Consider the following 24568-nt stretch of genomic DNA (forward strand, 5'->3'; position numbering starts at 1 on the left):
CTGTTAATGGCTCATGAATCATGACCCTCGCTTGAATCATAGCGACGAGGAAAACAAGACCGCAGAAGAATAATATAGCTATTGGAAGTTAGTAAACATTTCTGTTTCCTGAAAAAATACAATACGCTTATGGATGTTAGTACTTACTAACTTTTGGTACTTAGATGTGCATACTTAGTTTATACTTACTTATTTTCGATGTAAATCCAAACCATATTATAAATTCGAAAGTGTGTTTGTTGGTTTATTGGTTTGTTAGTTTATCCTCAATCACGTCGCAACGGAACAACAGATCAACGCGCGATGTGATATTTTGCATGGGTATAGTTAATAGACCAGAAGAGTAACATAATTGACATACTTTTTATAACGGAAAATCAAAGAGTTCCCATGAGATTTGTAAAAGCCTAAATCCACGCGGACGAAATCGAGGGCATCAGCAAGTATTTAAATTTTGCGAAATAGTGCCGAATTTTTAAAGTCAAGTACGAGTACCTATTGCATAGTTTAGAACTTGGTTTCAATGCTTTAAAAACATTCAATAGCAAAACTGTTTCCAATTCAAACCACAAAGTTAAACTGGACATTATTTTTCAATCGGATTATTTGGGATTTCGTGGAAACAAACAAAAATAGCGTGTCGCAAGCATCGGCTTCGATATACCTACATGTCGCAAAGCAGTCTGGCGTGACGATCGACCAATCGGTCGCTGTCGGAGGAATGTCGGAGTGCCAAATCGCTCTACTACAATATACTAGAGTCTAGACTCTAGAGTCTAGACGCACGTCTCCATATTATCCTCGTAAAATGTAAACTATGCGTTTCAGAAGACATGATGGTCGACAATATATCATTCCGTAACTCACGTTCTTACCGGTCTAAAAGTCCTCACTTCCTGACTTTTACACGATTGTAAAAAGAAAAAAAGGGGTGTAGGTACCTAATGTTTTCAGGGTTCATATTAGTTGTATTTCCTCATTCCACTATAACTTCTAAATGCCTGTACAGATTTGGATTGATGGGGTACCTATCATTAGAATTCTTACATCATCCCTAATGACACAGGCCATGAAATGGAAAAAAACCAATACGGCAGCTGTATGACGCCATTTTTAAATTTGATTTTTTTACTTAAAAAAAATACTCTTCTTGTCTTTCTTTATTGTAGGTACTATTTTTTCTGCATAAAAACAACAGAAAATACACTGCCTTTGAAAACATCTTTTCTTACGTTTTGACGCCAAATACAAAATACGGATTGCATGCAAAATGTGGACCGCAATGTCAGTATGACGGTTTATCAAGATATTTGAAATGCATAGTATGACTCCGCTCGCTTTAATCTGTCTCATCACGACATGTCGCGACACTATACTTGGTTTCCACATTTAACAAAATTTAGAGCATTTAAAATCCCGGCGGATTTTAATCACTGGTGGATTGTAAATAAATAAAACCTAGGCTATTTCGCAAAGCCTTTCCTCGCAAACACTATTACAGGGTATTGCGAAAAATGCGAATAAAATCTCATTGAATAAACACAAAAAGCAAACACGAAGCAAAATTCGCATCCACTTCAATATCGCAGGCTCCTAGAACCTGCCGAAAAGTTGAACTCCACTACAAAACTCGCTAATAAGCTTTTAAAAATATGAAATAAAATGCATTAAATATAATAATATATTATACTGTGTAAACTGTATATCGCTTAACGTCACATGTTACATTACGAAAATGATTACTTAACTATGAATAAAAATGTACTATTATGAAAAATGCAAGTCAAATTTATATTTAAAACGCGGTTCCACTCATAGTTTTCGTAATTCATAGTGAAAGCGCTCGACAATATAATTATACAATCATAAAAAATGAAAAAGTCCGTCATCATAACCAAACAGTGCTCACGAGCCACAATAACATTAGGTATGTTATTTGTATGAGTCATGTCTGCAGACAGTGTGCAGTCACGTACTGCGGAGGATGGAGGCGTCTGCTCAGTTTGGCTCCGTGAGCGGTCATTATTCAAATACTATAACGTCTTGGCAACGCACTAAAGTAATTAAACCCTTGGTATCTTTGAGGCGTGAGTCAATGTTATTATCATAAGGCGGTGACCGAGACGGCTGGCGTCGCATCTCCGGCAATTCAGTGTGTTTAATCAAAGAGGACGTCCGTTGACTGTTACTGACCACTCATACATGGCGGCGCATTTTTTTTAACGGGCCCCAGAGCTAGCTCATAGTTCGAAGAATCGATACACGTTGGGGTCCTAAGGTGCTGCAATGAAAGCGCAGCGTTGGAAGACCCCTCACTAGGTCGACGGACGACATCAGTCGAGTCGCAAGGAACCGCTACTGGAAGTCCCTACAAGAGACCTATGTCCAGTAGTGGACGTCTTTCGGTTGTTGATGATGATGATGCGCTAGCTTACAAATTGCATTACAATAAAATTTTCTTTATAGCTAATTGATAAGCCAGAGTGTGTATTAAAATAGATTTCCAATTAAAGTCCATTGATGTTTGTGGAGAACTCTCAGGCATACAGGTTTCCTGACGATGTTTTCCTTCACCGTTAAAGCAAGTGATAGAGCAACATAATATTTAATTGCTTAAAACGCACATAACTCCAAAAAGTTGGAAGTACGTGTCTGGGATCGAACCCCTGATGCTCCGAAAAGAAGATAGCTCAAAAGTATGCGAAGTCTGCTAATTCGCATTGGGCCAGCGTAGCAGTACCTAAACCCTTCTCATTAAAGTCCCATACTCAGTAGTGGGCTGACAATAGGTTGATCTGATGATGTTTGTGAAGTTATCGCAATATTTCATGTTCAGAAATTAAGTTATCCAATCCTAAGTTATCCAAATTCAACAAACTACTCATAACTGGTAAAAATAATAAAAATATAAAACTGGTAGATAAGTAAAAATAGTAAAAATATAAAACCGTTTCTAACAAAGCATAAAATTGTGTCTGGCCTTGACATCGTTTATAAGGTCTGGTGATAATCTTCTAGGTTTCAGAGCAACACGTCTGAATCGATGAAATTGCACGCCTCGATATTCGAGATACGAAGAAACAAAAGATTAAAATCTAAGTCGGACCTAAGATGGCGTGTGTTGAGGCGAGTCATGCTCGGCGGAGCGTGGCCTTCCAAGGTTGTAACGCGATTTAACTCTTTGTCCTCGAGCTAAGCCCTACGTTTAGGTTTTTAACACAGGAACCATTTACCTCGACACGACCTATTCCACTTACCTACACACACACAGTGTTGAAAGATTTCATAATATTTTTCTTTATGTCCTATTAAGTAGAGTTTAAAACTACTATCATCCATACTAATATTATTATAGATGCGAAATTGCTTCTGTCTGTCTTTTTACAGCCCACCCATTTAGCAAAGAGATAGTTTGTTAGAGACAGGTTGGATATAGTCTACCTTTTGTCTCAGAAATTCAAAGACGGGATTTTCAAAAAACCTAGTTCCCGGTGGATATTGAGTCACGGGCATTATCTATTAGTAGTTACAGCTTGCATTCCTTGTACGGATATAAGCTATTTTTTATCCCGGAAAATCGAAGAGTTCCCTTTACATTAAAAAAAACATAAATCCATGCTGATGAAGTCGCAGGCATCATCTAATCATTTAAGTACATAAAAACAATATAAAGTCCATTTTAATAAAGCTCTAGTTACTCCTTAAATACTAGTTCCAGAACATTACAAACCTTTGTTTATTGAATTATTTTGTACCTGCCGTGACACGCCAGAGAGTGAAGACTGCATCTTTTTAGGTTTCCGTACCCGAAGAGTGCCAACGGGACCCTATTACTAAGCCTCCGCTGTCCGTCCGTATGTCTGTCAGCGGCCTGAATCTCGTGAACCATAGTAGGTAGAGAGTTGAGATTTTCACAGAATGTGTAAGGATTTCTATTGCCACAACAAATACTTGCTGAAAATTTCAAAATAACTATGAAAATTAAAAAAAATATTTCTTGTACAATGGTACGGAACCTTTTGTATGCGAGTCCGACTTGCATTTGACCGATTTTTTAAATATTATTCATCTTTTATGTGTATTTTACGATCAATTTATTGAAACGGGAAGTGCAAGCTTTGCATCAAATGCGATAATTAGGTACTCAGATTTTTCGCTTGTCAGAAATCTTTCGACTAGTCGGAGCGAGCTTTCTAACGATCAGCTTCAAGTCTACTTTAAGCTACGTAAGAACACTAACACTACCAGAAATGCGGTGAAACAATGTTAAGTAATATAGAGAAGTTCAGCGATTTGAAAATAAGTGAACCTGTATATTGAACAACTAATCTAAGAACAATGTTTGTTTTAGGATGTTATTATAATATCAAATCATTATCCTCTCATTATGAAATATTTTTGATGCCGCATCGATGGATACCGTAAATGAAGTTTCCAATAAGTTTATTATCTTTCATTGCTGATTTTGCTATAAAGTTTCAGTCATTATGCAGATGACCTGTCAATTTAGCGGTAACCTGAACTTTCCATTTCCGCTGTAAATATTATAAACTGAACTTTCCACTGTGACACAAGTTTTAAATGGATGTACTACGTCACGCACGATTATGTAACCTAAGCTAGGTATTTGAGACAAGAGAGAATACTTCTCACACTAAGTACTTAATTATTGTCACTAACAAAAAGTGCAGTTCACTTAAAAAAATCACTAGTACCGTAACTATAACTATTCAGGATGAAAATCAAAACAATACAACTATAATTTAAAAACGCAATAGATAACTTATCAAAACTGTTTGTGTGTAATAAATTAAAATTGGCCAAAACCGTGGGAATAGCTGAAACCTGTATAGATTGTACGACTAAAGTTATCGCGGTCAAGGTTTTTTTGATGACCGATTAGGTAGGTGCCTAGCTTATTTTGAAAATTCTAAATATTACAATTATTTGTAATCCTTTTTTCTACGTTTGTGTTCATTATTTTTACTTGGTATCATTCCCACCAGCTACATTAATATGTACTAGTTAGTACATTGCTATGGACCTCTACGCATGTTACAAACGCATGTTGAATCATGGAAGGTAACAGATAGACTGCAACACAACACAACAAACTTAGATAATAATTGTTAATCAATCCATCACGAAGGCGCTCGACTGGACTTTACGAGCTTTGAATTCATTTTGGGGAGCGAATAAGCGACCGAATTTAACTTGTAGGGATTAAAGCAACGTTCGTGTCGAGTGTCCTCATGCTATTTCGCTTTGACATCACACTCAGTTATTACCTGGATGTAGCTCAGTGAGGCGCAAGCTTCCGTTACGATAGACATTAAGGAGACTTCAGCGACTTAAGAACTATCAAATGTGGGGGGACTGTCGATAACGCGACAAGTTTCAGTTTAACTACCCACCCCTACTGAATAAGCTGTCGCCTTGCTACTAAGGGCATATTATGTAGCTTATCTCTACATCTGGATGAGTAACCAAAGATTAACAATTAAAGCCAGCTATTAAGTATAAGTTATAACTCTCATATAGCTGAGTAACCATAGTTAATCTTCTTGGTTTGATGATGGGAACCTAATAATTTATGTATGCATAGGAAACTGTACTATATAAATAATATTTACGATTGATAGAATAGAATAGAATAGAATAGATTTTTATTCAAATAAACTTTTACAAGTGCTTTTGAATCGTCAAATAATTTACCACTGGTTCACTTGGTTATTTGATGTTTACAAATGTTAGATTTATTGTTAACTTATAAACCGGTTTTTCTGATTTGTTATTAATATCTTTGAGGTCGCTTTAATTTGTCCTGGTCCTTAACCTTATTGACCCACCAAAACGGAACATCTTTGACCCCTTTTCGTCCTTTTGTGGATCATTATGACCCTTTCCGTTTGTCTTCGCCATAGAATTTACCAAAAACCCCCTCAGGCAGTTAATAATAGCTTTCAAGTTACAGACACTCGACTGCTTTGGTCGAGGATATTTAATTACGTCGTTTAATAGTTCGCTATAGTTATAACTATAAAATATTTGTAGGAATAATAAAGAGGTTATTCATTGAACTAGAGTTTGCAACAACGCGCAGGACTGTAACGAATGTATTTTTTTAAATTATAAATCATATAGTGCGCAAAGATCACAAGTATTTTCATCCTATGAATCAGCGTACTACCTATTGAGAGTAAGACATGATGCTAGGACTACAACAACGTTGCATAATTACAGATAATGACACTGCACCGGTGCTTTCGTAACGTTTTTAAAATGATACTTGAAATGATACCGTTGCTTTATAGATTTTAATTGCTATAATAAAGCGGCTATCCTCTATCCACGGAGAGAACTTAGTATAGGGCTCTCTCTGTCACACAATGCTATACAAATGACAAAAACAAAAAACTCAGTGGGTGTTAACTACTTTGAGTCACCAACCAATCACGAACGAAATTATGTTTTCCGTGCTAGGTACTCTATTACAGACTCTGTTAGAGAAACTATGTTTACTAGAAACATTCGAAATCATAGATTCGTTTGTGATTGGTTGGTGTCTTAAAATGGTTAACGCCCACTGAGTTTTTGTCTTTGTCCTTTGTATGGGATAACTTAACAGAGAGCCCTACATATACTAACTTTACTCTGTGGATAGAGTTTAGTCCTATCCTGTCAGTGTCTTAGTCATAACAAAGTCTGTCTTTTCTATTTAAAAGTTAAACTTATAACTCCCCATATCACTGTTGTCAATGTAGCCGGATTTTGCGTCACTGGCTGATGATGACTGATTAGGAAAAGCCGCTTTGTAAGCTGCGTGGGATCGTAAAACCTAACATTCAGTTTATCAAAATGTTCTAAAATTATCAGCTTTATCTTTCCAAACGCTTTTTGTTTGACTTGTTCGTATGTTGTCATTCCATATGGCAGGAATTTGTTTTTATGAGTATAGTTTAGGTACACTTTTCAAGAAGTGCAAAGACAAGAGCCTGATAACTGGATCTCCCTAATGGCATATGATAGGATAGTTGTGTTTGTAGTTTGGACTTGGATATCATTGTTTTGTTTTCATAAGTTTCCACTTCCATCCTTGATCCTGTAAGTGAGTACTTACATTTAAAAAAATAGTTTAAAGATTACTTAATCCGTATGCCGTATCGGTGTTTATAGACCTATAGATTTCGCGTGTTAAGATAAAAAATATTGATAAGAAAACCAGTGTCACACGTAATCGTTGATCGTGCAAAAGACACGGTTGACGCATCGAGCAGAGCGCGAGCTGTGACGGTGACGAGTGCGTTCGTTGAACCACCCGCCGAGGTCATGACCATCGTGACGTGTGCTGCCTGCAAACGTTTCCTGCACGCCTGACCGCCACGGGCCGGAAACTCGGCTGCCAAATTCCCAATATCTCTGCTTTTAACCCGACTACGGCAACGCCAAAAGGAAGACTTATGATTTTAGCATGTATCTATGTATAGGTTTGTATTTATGTGTGTTCCACCGTAGCGCCCAAATTACTGGGCCGATTTTGATGAATAGGTTTCAATCAATCCGTTATTATGGTCCGGGTGACAGGCTACATTTTATACGAAAAAAGAAAGTGCGTACCGTACCGTACCAACTCGGGTATTTTTTCCGACATTTTGCACCATAAATTCCCTTTTTTCCTCCTAATTCTTCCCGGTCGAATTTCGGGCATGGCGGTTAATCTCCATATGTAAGTAGTAGTACAAGTACCTAGTTATAGGTAAATACATATTTTTCGCAACGGTTCATGTTGAGTTGATAACCAGTATCTGACAAAGAAAACGCAGGTGTCACTTTATGTCCTGCCCCTAATCACGAATCCTGTAGAGCGAAAATATCTCTTAAGCCCTCGAACCCATTTCTGCTATTTTGGAACTCATTTTATACTTCAGGATAAATGGTTTCTTTTTATTTATTGGTGACATATTTACGCTTGACTGAGATCATTTGTTATTAAGTAAATTGAAGAGAAAGAGTATTTGAAGAGTAACTATTGATTATATTATTACGACGAATTATAAGCCCTATTTAGTTATTCCAAATTGCGTTTTATATGGTACATTTCGTAGTAAGTAGCTAGGTATCTATTTCGAAGAAAGGCAACTGTCTAATTGGCATAATATGGCATGTATGCTGCAAGGCATAATATGGCATGTATGCTGCAAGGGTTGGCCAGATATTATGTGGGAAGACACCCTGCCCGGCTAGCATGGGCAGTAGATAAAAATTATATCCCGCGATTATATCCACTGATGTCATAGAAATCAGTGGATATAATCGGGGATATAATTTTTATCTACTGCCCATGCTAGCCGGGCTGGTGTTACATGACTATAATATTGTGTCAATTTAAGTAATTATACCTGTAACTACAGTAAATCTCAGTCAGTAAACGTATATATTGTACTTACTAGCTTATGCCCGCGACTTCGTGGGCGTGGACTGCGCAAATTTCAAACCCCTAGTTTATACCCTTAGGGATTGAATTTTCAAAAATCCTATCTTAGCGGATATCAACGTCGTAATAGCCGTCTGCATGCCCAGCCCGATCCGTCCATTAGTTTGAACTGTATGTTGATAGATCAGTCAGTCAATCATTAGTAATTTTACTAGTGACTGATTGTCTTAAGTCAGTCAGCTTTTCGTATTATATGTTTAGATTTGCCACTACTCGAGCCCTGTTTTAACTTAGGCTCCCAACTAAGTTTTCAACAAAATAATCATTATTGGCAAACGAATTAAACTATTTATTTCGCATGAATCAAAAACATCAAAGCAGCAGGAACATTGAACAATCGCAAATGACGGAGCATTTACCTTGTCGTGAAATTAGTCACGGCCGAGTGGGCTTCCAAGAAAGATTTAATACTGCCGAGCGAATAGACTGCAACCATCACTTTGTGGCTGGGTGTGCGACATAACGACCTCTCGCTTTTACCGATACCTGCTTAATTAAACAAAGCCTGACACGCCTCGCCTGTTCTTCTTTTCATAGGATTAATTAATCATCCTTTGTGGAAACACTGAACCTAGAGGTATGAAAATCAAGTGCAAGTGCAAGTCGGACTCACACACGAAGGGTTCCGTACCATCGTACAAGAAATAACACTTTTGTTTTTTTTTTTCTTTTTTTTTTCATGGCGGTCATTTTTATTTTTTTAATTAATTGTTGTTATAGCACAATCGAAATACACATTCTTTAAAATTTCCACTCAATTATATTACAATTCATGAGATACCGCTTGTTGACAAACAGATGGACGGATGGACGGACGGACAGCGGAGGCTTAGTAGGGTTCCGTACACGAAGGGTGCCAACGGGACCTTCGTTGGCACAGAACGGAACCCTAAAAAAGGATGCGCCAGGCGAGCAACCGCGACGGCTCTTATTTTGTGCAACTAACAATGAGCAAGCTGTTTCAGCAAAATAAGTTTTGTGGATTTTTATCAACCGCGCCATTTCCCGTGGCCACACCCACATAAAATCGTTAAGAAGGTATTTTCAGGATTTCATATTATAACAACGAACCTTATTTTATAGTTTTTATAGTTTTGTCCAATCGGTCTATTCGTCTGTCTGTGTGTCAAAGCCATTTTAAAAATAAAATAAGTAAACAGGATTACACAGAGCCATATTTATAAAAAAGATTTTCCTGGGGTACTGTAAAAATTAAGGTGGTAGGTAGTTACGTACCTACGTACCTAGGTACGTATAATTAATAGGTACGTACGTACCTATTAATTATTTACTTACTTACAATGTATGTTTCCAAATATGATCGCCTATTAAAGAGCCTTTACAATTCGTTACTTAATGGCTGTTATTGTTCTAGTGAGTAGTCTTAATGACTGGTCTAATTGATATTATGCCAATTAGGACTGCCAAGCTTCCTGACCATCATGTCAGATAGTTAAGGTTCTAAAATTAGACGAACAAACATTATTCGCATTTCGCAGTTATCATTATTTGTAAGTGTTTATTAAAAACTAGATAATACCTGCGACTTCGTCCGTGTGGATATAGGTTTTTTATCTCGCAAGAACCCTCTAGCCTATGTGCCAAGGTATAAGCTATCTCAGTTCCGAGTTTCAGCCAAATTCATCCAATAGTTTAGTGTGACTGATAACAGTCTCTACCAGAGAGAGAGAGAGAGTGTGAGAGAGAGAGAGAGAGAGAGAGAGAGAGAGAGAGCTACGTAGTTCTGCTCAACAAAAGAAATACGAAATGACAAAGTTTCAACCTGCCTTTTTGTAAAGAAAATTATTTATTCAGAACATTTACCATATTCACCTCTAAAAAAAATAATATTCACTTAGATCGAAATCTCTTTATCTCGTAAGGCGAAATCGTTGTCGATAAAATTGGAACCTCCATAACTAAGTAAATAAAGTAGGTAACTCTATGTTTTTAAATTATTTATTAATAAATAGTTATTATCCTGAAGGGTGCCAACGAGACCCTATTACTAAGCCTCTGCTGTCCGTCCGTCCATCCGTCTGTGTGTCAGCGGGCTGTATCTCGTGAACCGTAATAGGTAGAGCTGAATAATAAAAAAATCAGAATGGCCCCCATGAAAATTAAAGTGTTATTTTTTTGTAAGACGGTACGGAACCCTTCGTGTGTAAATCTGACCCGCACTTGACCGTATTTCATTTTGTTCAAATCTGTTGTAGAGGATCCGTTCTCCTAGTTAGTAGAGTTCGCACATATCGAAATCCTTCATTACTGAGACTGACCAATTTTTGCATAATAGGGGTGTATTTTGTGGATCATCGAATTCTGTTTTAGAAAACCAGATATAATAAATATCTCTTATATGGATACTAAATAGCGCATACAGCGCTGTGCTGTTACTGTGCAGGACAAATAATATGCCCCTCGTTGATATATGAAGCGTAATCTGAAGGATGCAAATAGTAACAAGTGGGTATTTCCTCTTGACACTTGTCTTTCTCTATGTTTACATATAGCACATAGTTAAAATTTATGAATAGGTACTCTAGCGACTCAATCTATATTTAGCTACTCAATAAACTTTTGCCTGATCTTAGGTCAGTTTCTTTAGTAACAAGGAAGTAGATACTTAGTTACTGGTAAAAGTTTTATTTCAGAGAAGAAAACAACACAAACTTTAGACAAGACTCATTGCTAACTAGTAATTCTCTTCTAGGAAACTTAGGTCCTTCACAAGTTCATTCGGGATCTTTTGCCTGATTGTGAGCAGGAGAGGTACAGTACCTACTGTCTACCTGGCAAATATTTTGAGTATAAAGCGGCCAGGGAAAAACTATATAATACTATGCGAATAAACAAAATATAATACTAGTATGGGAATACGGGTAGCAGGCGCCAACTTATCATGCATATATTTTTATAATATACTCTGTATATTATAATATACATAGTATATTATAAAGAGGAAATATTTTTTGTAGGTAATCGATAAACTTTGAAACTACTGAACCGATTTTAATAAACCTTACACCATTAAAATGCTAACTTATCTAGAATTAACATAGGTCTAAAAAGAGGAAAAAAATATTTGAAATTAATAAACTTTGAAACTACAGAACCGATTTTAACAATTCTTCCAGCATTAGATAGTACAGATCTTTATCCAGAAGTAACACAGACTGCATATTGTCTGTGTGTAGTTATAGATACATTAAATTTCACCAGAGCGAAGCCGGGCGGATCAGCTAATCAAAAATATCAACCAAATGGGAGCTCCTGCACTATTGGATCAGCCAATTGTGTGGTGTGCACTGTGCACCCCGCCATTTGCAACCATTCAAGTCAAGAATGAATAGGAAACTTCTAGGCAAGCACGCTCCATCTTAGGCTGCATCATCACTTGCTAGCGAGTCTAATTGCAGCCAAGCACTAGTCTATATAATTTAGAAAAAAAAAATCACCATTTGCATTATTTATCATGCTATTTGCACTTTAGTTATGGAGGTAGTTGGTAACTAGGGACATAAATGTCATCAAGAGGAGCATAACAGGTCATAAGAGGTCATGGAGTCAATACAAACATTAACCGGTTTCCTTGTCTTCTAGACTTCTAGCCTATCAGACTTTTTCAAATTAATAGGAAGAAGTTTTCCAATTTGCGAATTTGCTTTGACATTATTCATAATAGTGGTTTTCCTAGTTAATCATTGATTTCATAGATTGATTTTAGATGATAATCAAATTTATTTTGAAGGCAGCTTCAACACTAAACAAGATATTGGCATAACTAAGGCATCCAGATAAGTAAGTAGGTGTGCTATGAATCAGATATTCCAAACTGGTTTTGCACAGCCTATGGCAATTCTACATTTCATTAAACACTGACAGAACTGTGGTAAGGGTGAAAGTAGCACAGCATGAGTTGCGATCAATGTGTTACTGTACATAAAGCGTTTATGGACAATAATGATATACCCAATATGGAGAGTGAAAATACATATGATGATTTATTAACTTGAGAAAGGGTCATAGCTAGGCTCTAGAATTATTGCTCACTATCTCTTTTATGGGTTTTCTTTCTAAAAGTACTTAAGTATGAAATTTGCTTAACATTTTGCTTAAATAATTTGTAAAATTGTATTGTTATTGATGTACCTAAATGTAACAAGCTGTTGGTAAGCCCAATAATAAAAATATAAAAGTAAATACATAAAGTTTGAATTGTTATCAAAAACAATTTCAATATAAATTTTTTGCAATTCCTTAAATACATTCCTTAAATATAATATTTGGAGTAAATACTGTGATTGTACAAGGTTGTATTATGGATACCCAGTTAACAACTCTTGTTAGAATTCTGAAATGTGTAAAATGTTTGACCATGAATCATGCTCCTTGCAGTGTTTTAATGTGACATTTTTCTAATTATTATTATAAGAAAAGAAGATGTATTCTGTTGACCACTCAGAATTTTAACAATTTTTTTGTAATTTTTTTGCAACCTCTGTGAAATACATAGTCTGTGAACTCTCTATAGCGGTTCATGAGACACAACATACTAACAGACAAACAGAGGGACAGCAGAGGCTTAGTAATAGGGTCCATTTGGCACCTTTTGTATATGGAACCATAAAAAACTAGCACATTATTTTAACAGAAAAACCAGTACTATTTACTAAGATCTTAGTTTAATCGCAACCTTGATGTTGAACCTAAATGAGTTTATGCTGTTGAAAAACATTCTGACTCAGTATTTGAATTGTAACAGGTAAATAAGAAACTATGACTAACAGAAATTTGTTTTTGTAACATTAAGATTCCCTCTCAAATGAAATTTTGCTGATACCTATTTGACTCAATTTTTTTTTTATTAAAAAAATTACATTGTTTAGTATTGCAATCTATCTAATAATGACAGTAACTATAGCCAGTGGTGTAACTATACCATTAGAAGCACATGGCCAATTCATTGGCCCTCCCTGAACATAAAGATGTTAACCAACATTGTAGACTATTTTTAATAAACATTAGTACATACAAACAATATTAAGTATAACTATTTGTGGATTCCTATAAAACAATATTAAATATAATTATTTGAGGCATTCTGCCTCTTTTGCCATCCTATTGTTACACAAACATTATAGCTCCTTTTGAAACATGTAACTAGCATCGTTTTAATTCTTTTCTTTTAAATTGAATCTTAGTTGTTTAAAAAGCGTTTTCTAGCTTAAATCCTATGTTTAGCTCTGTTATCACTTCAACTTATTAATATCCTTTAGCTGGGCAAATGCCTCTTCTTGTAAGACAGACAGAAAACAGTGCATCAATCCATGATAATATTGTAGGAGAATAGGTTACACATACTTTTAGAATTCATCCCTCTCTATATTATTAATGTTGAAACAAGTACATAATACAAAGACTATAACTACTAAGTTATAAATATAAGTAAGATTTTAATGACCCATTAATTTTAGTTCTTACTAGCTGTGCCCGCGACTTCGTTCGCGTGGAATAGTGACTTTTCGGGCAGCATATTTTGAATTACATATACCGTTTAAATTGACATAACTTTTTTATTTATGAACCAATTGACATGAAATAAACACTAAATCTTAAGTGAAGCTTACTACAATATATTAGTGAAAACCGTATCTAAATCGAATAAGCAGTTTCTGATATTAGCGTGCACAAACACACAGACAAACAGACAAAAAAAAATTAATTACAATTTCGGGTTCGCCATCGATATAATAACAACCCCTGCTACTTGTTTTTATATATTTCCATTGTACAGACACCACTTTTCTACAATTTTATTATATGTATAGATTTTAGGCTTCTTTTCAGACCATGTTTGGAACCATTTAATTTTCATAAAAAACTTACAGTTTAAAATTCAAACCTTCACTGGGGATTTACAAATTCAAACTAATACTCATCATAGCTTGTAAAAAACATTGTATTGTATTGAGTTTTCTGTCATAATATTCTGTATTCTTAGAAAAACAAAACAAATAAATATTTATTTATGTAGTACTTGCAGACTTAATGTCTCTTTCAGTAACTAATGAGCAATGCCACATAATGGAATTTACTCTCAAATAAATGGGCTAGTATACAGCTTCATAACAATGATTTATTAACACAGCCCAACTCAACAAAGACTTAGAAATTCTTTCAATCAATTTATGTTTTTTTTACAGGAAAATGAGCAACCTATAAAGAGAAATATGATGATCATACTGTTAATTCTGATCTTTAATTCTCGTTTTGTTGGTTTGTTGAATATGTTGTCCATATCAAGGATAGTTACCAAAAAAGCACTTACCACTTTCTATGTAAGGAAAGGCGAGGAGCAGAAGAATTATGTATCCAATTTCACTAAACATTGTCGCTTACAAACACACACTTTTCGTATCACTAAGCCATCGCACACACAGCTGATTTTCGAACCACACAAAACCTTTGTCTGTTTTCGATGGAAACGCATGCGCGTGCAAACAGTATTTTTTATTTACATTACAACAAATCTTAATCTTAATAAATAGAAATCTGTACAAACACGCCTAACAACACCACTATTCCGATCACTGTTGCATCCACGGTTTAGCTTCGGTCGAAACATTAAATAAATAACAAATTATTTTCGTCCTCCTTATCTTAATCAACTAAGAAAACGTAACTCATTGAGTTCTAGTAAACAATACAAATTAAAACAATTCCACTTTTGCATTATTGAGCCATCTTTAACTAATATTCACATAATTATTACTAAATTTTATGTACAAAATGACTGCAAAGGCATTTTCTGTACTTTCTGAGCTCGACTGACATATTGGAATTTTATTGATGTTGCCATTTGACATTTTGATTGTCAAACTTGAGGGCAGGGCAGCCATTATTTTGTTGAATCTTTAGTTTATGGTTTTATAAAGGCGATCCTACATTGTTCCTCTATTAAGCTGGGCGCGCATTAATATTTTTGTAGTAAAAGTCGATTAAAATCGATACACGATCAAGTTTTCTGCGAGCTTGAAGCGCCGTCCAATAAACTTGACGTGTAAGTCATCAAATTTACTGTATCAAGTTAGAACGGAAATAAGGGTTCCGTACCGTACCACAAAATACCACTTTTTAATTTTCGTGGTGGCCACTTTGAAATTTTTACTAGCCAGCCGGCGGCGTCCCAGTCCCTGATTCTCTTCTGTCTCTCTCGCGTGATACGTTATCAGTGCTGTTCATTTTTTCTCTGTATTCATAAAGTTTTGCCATTCCACAAAACCTTTCCTTAGTTTACTAAAACGGAAAACCTCTCATTTGTAATATCTAGTACCTGTGGTAGGATGTCTTTAATAAATAAATGGATTTTTATAGCAAAAATATTTATTTTTAATAGTAACAACTTTTATCGTAAAAAGCGTTATATATTATCTAATTTACAATGAGCAGTGTTGTTATGACTTATAAGGCTAATAATATTTCATTGATATACAATAATATGTTGCATATATGCTGCAAAATCCGATATTACAAAATATAGGTAAAAATCTTATTACAATAATTAATTAGCTAAGTATAATTTAGTTTTTGTCCTATTTGTGGACTTGGCATTTTCTTTCCCTAATAAATTATTCAACATAGGTAGTATTAATCACCGACTTGTATATTCAAGCATAGATAGTCAGTCCATGATGTGAAGCTCTGAGATTAATATGTTTGTTATGTTGATAAATAAAATTACATTCGTATTATAAGTATAAATGGGCTGGGTTGTGGTCGGTTGACATTCTATAAAAGACATGAAAATTTATTTCGTTACATACTGGGTATGTTACGAGTACAAACCCTCAGGCTAGGCGTAAATCTAGCGGGATTCCGCAAGCGGAAAAACGGGCACTGAATTCCGCTCTGTCTCGTATTGAAATATTAGAAGTGTCACATCTGAGCGGAGCAGATGTCGCACCATCTAGCGCTTTTTTTCCGCATATCCGCGACAATGCCGGGTTGACACGGAATTCCCGCAACTTAGAGCGTTACTTTTACTGAACTCGCAAAATTCAAGCGAAATCTTCGCTTAGGTTTGTCGCGTGGTTAGAGTGCAATCAAGGATCATAGCAGTGCTTTTAGCATCAGTGATCGGTCAATTTACGACTATAACGATGCCGCACTGTGTTTTGAATTCTATCACTGCATTGAAATTGAAATAATAAATAAAATGATTGCTGCAACTAGAGGTTGCATGTGTGCGGCGTCGAGCATTCAATCTTGCTTCCGAAAAGCAACAAATCTCTGATGCTATAAGCATCGTTTCTGCTATGACCCTTAGTGCGACGAAGTTCCAGATCAGTCTCTGGTCCTAAGCTACAAACATTACACGTTGTGCTGTGTTGCATCACAATTAGACGTGACAATCGAAATCGCAGCGAGTCTAACTGCTACGACAGACTAGTGTGTGCACGCACGTCTTTATTAAAAATTATTGACTCCGATAGCATTCTGTGGCGTCTTGAAAACCTTCACACAGTAATGTGTTCGCGCCTTTATTCAAAATGTAGGAACTGTATTAAATAAGATCTAAACATAAGAACAATAAAATGATTCTTGTATATTATTTAGGAACTTCTTCGTATAATCTGTCGGGAGCGAAAACACCTTTTTCGGTAATGATCCCTGTTATTAAGGCGGCTGGAGTCACATCAAATGATGGATTCCAACAATTTATACCTGAAACAATAAAATTGAATTAGGATTTTTATTCCGGGAGAGGCCCATAATTTATTAGGCAAGTAGCTGGTTAGGCCAATGAGTATCACTATTAGTACCCACTATATGCATGGTCAGTGGCCACGTAGATCAAACTTTGTGTTGATACTAGCTAGACTATTACCACAGAATACTTAACAATAAGTTCCAGATACAGAAAGATCACTCTGTAAAGACGTTTAAATAAACGGTAACTCTTGTTACGTCACAATAAAGAGCATTTCAGTTCGCACAGCACTGCAGCCTAAATATTTAACAAGTGCCTCTCTCAAATGCTTCTTTTATTACTCTTTCTCCTAGGAAAAGAGTGACGCGAGTGCCATTAAAAGGCACGCCGCCTTAAGTACTTTAAAGTCTAGACTCTAGATTAATTAATGGTCAACTTGATTCTGAGTTCTTGTCCTGCATATCTACTTCATAAAAGGAGAGTATACTGACCGGGTGCTGCAATCCTATGTTCTCCAATGTGCGTCATCTCTCTGTCCGGCCGCTCCTCTATCTTGATCTTGTCTATGGAGGTGAGAGGCGCGGCCACGTATAACGGAACGTTGTGGTGATACCCACTAGGTTACTAATTACTATGGATCTACTATAGATATACTGACCGGGTGCCGCAATCCTATGTTCTCCAATATGTGTCATCTCCCTGTCCGGCCGCTCCTCTATCTTGATCTTGTCTCCGGTGCTCAGAGCCATGTCTATGGAGGTGAGAGGCGCGGCCACGTAGAACGGAACGTTGTGGTATCTCGCAACTATCGCTATTTGATATGTGCCTATTTTATTTGCGGTGTCACCGTTCGCTGCTACCTTGAATTAAAAAAATATAAAGATTTCAAAAAATCTGGCAGATCAAAGCTAAAGTACATAATGGGTGGTAAGTAAATACCAATTGAAACGCAAATCACACTAATCTTATAAAGGCGAAGGTTTGTATGTATGTATGTGTGTATGTCTGTTACTCTTTCTCGCAAAAACTATTTTGGACAGATTTGGCTGAAATTTGGAATGACGATAGATTATACCCTGGATTGCACATGGGCTACTTTTTATCCCGAATAATTAAAGAGTTCCTACGGGATGTAGAAAAACGTAAATCCACACGGACGAAGTCGCGGGCGTCAGCTAGTAAATAAATAAATAGTGATTGATGCAGGTTTTCTGGACTCGACCTATTGATGTTCAACCTACCCTGTCAGCCCCAACCACCACCGCAGTGATGCTCCTCGCGTGCATCAATGCTGAGACCATGCTATCAACTATGAGCGTGGCGGGGATCTTCTCGTGAACCAGCTCGTAGGCCGTGAGCCTGGCGCCTTGGTTGTACGGCCGGGTTTCCGTGCAGTACACGTGCTCTGTAAAAGTAAAAACATACAAATAAAAACTTCTGCTGTCTCTTTTCATATCAGGCACAGTGAAAAGGACATCAATACCATGCCAACCTAATCGTTTCATTGCATGCAGTGACCATATAACACCTTGCATAGAGCTGTATCCTGCCGTGGCAAGTGAGCCAGTGTTGCAGAGTGTGAGTACTTGCAATTGACTGTTCCCTCCACTATTCAGTAATAGCTTCACAATGCAAACAAAACCAAACCTACTGCTATCTATTTTCATGTTAGGCAAGGTGAAAAGGATAGCAATGCCTGCCTATAAAGTTACGAACCTAATCGTTTCGCCGCATGCAGTGACCGTATAACGCCCAGCGCAGTGCCGTATCCCGCCGTGGCGAGGGAGCCAGTGTTGCAGTGTGTGAGCACGCGCACATGACTGTCCCCTTCCAAACTGTTCAGTATAGCCTCACAGCCAAACTTGCCTATCGCCTTGTTGTCTTCTATGTCCTTTATTAACATGTTTTCTATACTTTTAATGAACCTAAAAATTCACAGAACAGACACTTCAATTTTATTTATCGGTAGGTATGGATAAAACTGAAGCATTTTTTTACTGTGAGATATGCTTGCGCTTGAAAACAATCATGCCTGAGAAACAAAGCAATGGTGAGGTCTAGTTTGAAGAGCATTTGCCTACTCTCTCTACCTCGAAGGTGTTCAAGTTATACTTGGCAGGAAACACTGACGGCAGAAGGGCATTCCACAACTTCGAGGTACGTATCATAAATATTGAGTAAAAATGATGATGAAGCATACAAGTAGATTATGTATAATTAGAGTACCTAAGGCCTCATTCATACGAGAGCTTTTTTTAACGTCCGTTAAAAAAGCGTTCAAATAGAACAAATGTATTCCCAAGTATCTGTTCACACGTCAACGCTTTTTTATCGCGTACTGTTGTATTTCCACCGCATCGCCGGGTTTTAACGCAACGCTTTTTTAACGCTCGTGTGTATTAGGGCTAAGTGTATGTTAAAATTATAACATGACAGCACATACCTCTCTTTAAAATCATTAGCTGTGACATTCTCATCTGCGCTCAAACTATTTGCCAAATTAATAAGATCATCCGCCGCTAATTTTATATTTACAGCTGTTGGCCTCGCCGACACCAGATAGTTTAATTTGCCTTCGATCTGAGATTAATGAGATAATCTATTTTAACTATCGTACAACATTCTCAATAGTAAATTCACGTAAGTTAAGGCTGGTTTTCTTCTTACACAAAACAAAATTCGATACGAACATCATAATTTGATAAAAGTTGTCAAGTTAGATTTTCATTTCTATTATAAAAAGAAGTATGCATTATTATCTAGCTGTAGATACATTAGAATATGATATCTAAATCCAGACACTCTTTGCTGTGACTCAGTCTGGGATTAATTAATAAAGAAGTAAATAAGTTCCTTTGGGATAAAATGTATTTAAAACATTCTTATATAGAAATGCTATAATGTGAAATCATTTGAGTAAATCCATCAACTACTTTTGGATTTTGCGGACACAAATATGAAAGCTGAATTTTTATATATGGAGATATTATTATCCTCTATCTGACTAAGATTTATTAGCTATCATCATATTGTGTACTATCATTATATTAAGTGTCATAAAATTCAACCAAATTCCCAAACATACAAAGTATGTATAATTACCAAGATTACTTTCCATGTGTATAGTGTAATATTAGATCTTGTCATAAAACTTAAAATTCACGTGTACAGTTTTATAATGTACATTTTCTAAGATTGTAACATTTAATGACTAAATCAATGTCAGATTTGTAATAGTGATTATGAATTATTACCACACTTAGTAATAAGTTATCAAACTGACCTCTTGCCTCATAATTTTTTTATCTGAGCACTCATCTTTTAGTAGTTCAATAGCCAATGATAAGCATCCAACAATTGCTATGGCAGGAGCACCTCTCACCTAAAACAATGATTTATCACATAATATCCTCAAAGTAGAGGGAAAAAGGTACCCAATGGAGAACCTCCTTTTTTTTGGAAATCAGTTAAATAGAGAGAGGTTTATTACAAACACTTAAATAATTAAAAAAAAGCTATGATTTAAATTTCAATCAATCAATCAGCTCATTTGAGTCACAACTGAACCTAAGTGCACATCTTCATACAGTCTACTGCCTTCTTCATCTAAACACTTTCAGCCACCTTATGTAAATTAAATCATTTGATATCATTATTGAATCATCTTCATGGATGTTAGCCTTAGCAGACTGGTTCTGGTCTTCATTTCAACTGTAGCTTGTTGATAATCCATCTCCAATTTTCCCTAGTGGTTATATTTCTTGTAAGTAGATTCAAGTAAGGAAATTCCAATGTGACCTTTATTTGATTACCATTTTACATGAATGGTAGTATCAAATTGCTAATAAAAAAAAAAACAAATATTATCAGTACTACCATATTATGCCCTACAACATATCAACACACTCAAACAGAGTAGCCATAGTGTGGATTGTAAAAATGATAATTTTATTTAAGGAATCTCTCTCTCCGGTTGTTCCTTCATTCCTGAAGATTGTGGTCCTGGCAAGATCCCAGCCTCAAATGGATCAGGACTGGTGTTTCCATTTTCTTCTGTCAGTGGTCATTTTCGTGATGGTGTAAAACTGGCATGAATTGGATTTCTTCATTTGATCAGACCATCTTGTTATCAGACCAATTAAGGAATATGTGAGTGGAATTTGCAAATAATAATAAAAAAATTGGGATTAATTGTTTAAACAAACCTGCATTTTGTTAATAACTTTCCATCCATCTTCAACCCCCTGTACCTTAACATATCTTGTCTGCAGAGGCAGTAACAGTTGGTCCAGAATTTCTAGTCTTCCTCTCTCATATCTTATTGATTCTAAACTCATTTCTTATACCTTTTATACTCAACTGGTATAATTAGTACGGGTATAATTTATCCAAAAAAACTGCTTCTTAGGACACTGGTGAATGCAAGCAATGCGGTAATACGTAACTGATAGGAATACACGACACTAAAGCCGACTATGTTAGAAGTTTCGGTTAGACAACTTTTGCTAAATATGTAAGTACATATTTAAGATAGAACTATAAAAATGTTAATTTTAGATTCCAGTTTTTCTTGTAGTACATTTATTACTATTTTTAAATTGTTATCGTTAAATAATATTATAATTAATTAAAAATAAATTACAAAATATGAAACGACAGCTGACGACTGCTCGTTCCTTGACACTTGACAGCGCTTGACAGTTTACAACAATTTGACATCTGTCACATCATCATACGGCACGGCTTTGGATTCTAGTCTTTGGTACCGCAATTTGTTAAGGTATCTCTATACATTCTGATTCCATCCAATACGATTTTCAGTCGTCGCAAGTTAAAACGATTACTTGATTGGAAATTGTACATTAATAAAACTAGCTAAATAAATACTTTACTTTTATTTGAATAGTTATTATTTAAAACTAATTGCATTTGAATACCTGGTTTTACCAGTTTTTTCATACTGGATTTAATTTTTAAACGTCCAAGCAGATGCAGCCGGTGCTTGTACAACCCACACATTTTCTTCTTCAGCGGTCTTATTAGTCTAGTATTTGTTTTTGAACGAAAAAAGGAAATCACATAGTCTATTTTGTCTATGACTTCTTTAATTTCCGCCCGGCATTAACGGAGACGCATCGTCATTCTGTCGTGCTTTTCTATAGATAGGTTGGTGAATCAAAGGAAGTTACAAAAATGAGCTTGCCCCGAGTTTTCCTGGATGTGGCTGTCGATGGTGCACCCTTGGGAAGAATCGTTGTTGAGGTAAATTTTGATTCTTTACTGTGTTAAGGAAGGGTGTTCACCCCGGCCGGCGTGCTAGACCCCTGACTGACCAGTCACCACGCTGTAGTGAAAATTGAGACTCGCAGATTTCTAATTTTGTTATCCTTCCGCTTGTGGGCACTCCTTTATCTTTGAAGTTTAGGATACACAGGGTAGAATTATACGAATATAAATGTATTTCTATATTTCGGATTAATACTTGTAATAATTTATAATATGAGCGACCGCGATTACTCCTTGAAGGTCAATTCCGTTAGGACCTTGAGAAAGGTGTTAGGAGTGGAAAATGCCATGTTGGGTGCATGCGAGTTCATCTTGTCCTAGTCATTTAAGTTAGGTCCATGTTATTGTGGTGCTACAGTATTTTTACCTGTAATTAAAGTTAATAATTCAAATAAGTATGTCAGGTGGAAAAAACTTATGAGTCATACTTAATTATAAACAAGCTAATTTACATAAAATTATTTGTAGTCGAGCAATAATTCATCTATTAAGCTTACTTACTCCCTACTCCCTTATTTTATACAAACATGTCACTGATTACTTATTCAATTTGTTATTTTCAATCTTAAACAAAGCCATAAGTAGATTTATTTCCATTATCTATGCCTGACAACAATGATTATATAGTAAATTCAATAATTTGAAAATTATGAGGCTTGTTTAGAGAAATTTTGAAGCAGCATTATGTGTTTAAAAACAACTGTTAAAAAAACGTCAAATCACAAAACTGACAAATTCAAGGCAAGCTATACTTGTACTGTAAATGTTGATTGAAATAGCAAACTCTCATAAAATCACATGATAGGGAATAGGGCACTCTTTTAAATCTCTTTAGGAAATAATTTGGATTTCAATTCATTAATTTTCCTATTCTTGTTTCAGTTAAGATCGGATGTCACTCCCAAGACATGTGAAAACTTCCGTGCGCTCTGCACAGGTGAAAAGGGCTTTGGCTACCGAGGCTCCACCTTCCACCGTGTCATCCCCAACTTCATGTTGCAAGGGGGTGACTTCACCAACCACAACGGCACCGGTGGAAAGTCCATCTATGGTGAGAAGTTCGCTGATGAGAACTTCATCCTCAAGCACACCGGACCTGGTGCTCTGTCTATGGCAAACGCTGGCCCCAACACTAATGGCTCTCAATTCTTTATCACCACGGTGAAGACCTCCTGGCTGGACGGCAGACACGTAGTCTTTGGCAATGTAGTGGAGGGCATGGATGTAGTCAAGCAAGTGGAAGCTATGGGCTCTCAGTCTGGTAAACCATCCAAGAAGGTCATCATTGCGGATTGTGGCCAGCTTTCTTAAGATAATACTGTAATATTTATAAAATAAAATGCGATATTTTAAGTTAAATGTAATGTCCTCCCAAAATGAACCTTCCCAGTCAGTATGTATCTGTATAAAATTTGAGGTCATTCCAATATGTTAAAAAAAATTAAGTATGATCTAGAGTTGCGACTAAAATTTGCATTTACTTCTGTGCATTGTTTATTCATAATAAATTAACTTATATAACTATGTACTGTTTTTATTTTTATGTTTACTTTTATACTAGTTATAATAATGATTGTTGCAGCAAAATTATAGGTAAACCTGACGAGTTAAAACATGAATCACTGAAGGTCAATTGTCATTCTGTTGTAAGGCTGCATAATTACATCGTTATCTGAGTACCTAACATTACTATTGTAAATATCAACAACATGCACGTCACTTTAGACCCAATACGCACGGTCGACTAGTCGTGTCTACGGCGACCGTTAGAATCTGTAATTTATATGGAAGTCTCCGTGTGTATGCGTATGGAGTTGCGGCGGCTGCGTGCGTAGACACGGCGACTTATAAGGTTGTAATTCGTCGCCGTCGACTGAGTTGCCGGGCGACTAGTCGACCGTGCGTCATGGGTCTTTGATTGTGTAGGGAGGTGGGTAGGTTACGTAATCTTATAAGGTGTATCTGTTCAGTTATGGCGAATTTTCTAAATAACTAGGTGGGACCGAGATTTGGTTCCGATTTGTGAATCTATTAGGTAATGGTAATGGGCATGAGAGGGGTCTGCCCGCAAAAAT

At 36.2% G+C, this 24568-nt stretch overlaps 3 protein-coding genes across 3 annotated transcripts in view; 1 reads left to right on the forward strand and 2 right to left on the reverse strand.

Moving 5' to 3' along the window:
- LOC123867893 (disintegrin and metalloproteinase domain-containing protein 10) overlaps positions 1-15376 on the reverse strand; it is a 68134-nt gene extending 52758 nt beyond the window's left edge. Inside the window, exon 1 of the mRNA XM_045910205.1 lies at positions 14826-15376. Coding sequence (XP_045766161.1) covers positions 14826-14886 — 61 coding nt within the window. The 5' untranslated portion in view covers positions 14887-15376. The remainder of the gene's footprint in view (positions 1-14825) is intronic.
- A 1103-nt stretch (positions 15377-16479) lies between these two features.
- Positions 16480-21885, reverse strand: LOC123867358 (methylthioribose-1-phosphate isomerase). The gene is made up of 7 exons (XM_045909358.1): positions 21413-21885; positions 20491-20589; positions 19651-19787; positions 18924-19132; positions 18449-18612; positions 17866-18067; positions 16480-17221 (listed from the first exon to the last, which is right to left on the reverse strand). The coding sequence occupies exons 1-7, from the start codon at positions 21542-21544 to the stop codon at positions 17106-17108; spliced, it is 1059 nt and encodes a 352-aa protein (XP_045765314.1). The 5' UTR covers positions 21545-21885; the 3' UTR covers positions 16480-17105.
- A 414-nt stretch (positions 21886-22299) lies between these two features.
- On the forward strand, positions 22300-24017 carry LOC123867314 (peptidyl-prolyl cis-trans isomerase-like). The gene is made up of 2 exons (XM_045909299.1): positions 22300-22469; positions 23376-24017. The coding sequence occupies exons 1-2, from the start codon at positions 22401-22403 to the stop codon at positions 23802-23804; spliced, it is 498 nt and encodes a 165-aa protein (XP_045765255.1). The 5' UTR covers positions 22300-22400; the 3' UTR covers positions 23805-24017.
- Positions 24018-24568: the final 551 nt, after the last annotated feature.

Source organism: Maniola jurtina, chromosome 8, assembly GCF_905333055.1.
Source record: "Maniola jurtina chromosome 8, ilManJurt1.1, whole genome shotgun sequence".
Classification (NCBI taxonomy): Eukaryota; Metazoa; Arthropoda; class Insecta; order Lepidoptera; family Nymphalidae; genus Maniola; species Maniola jurtina.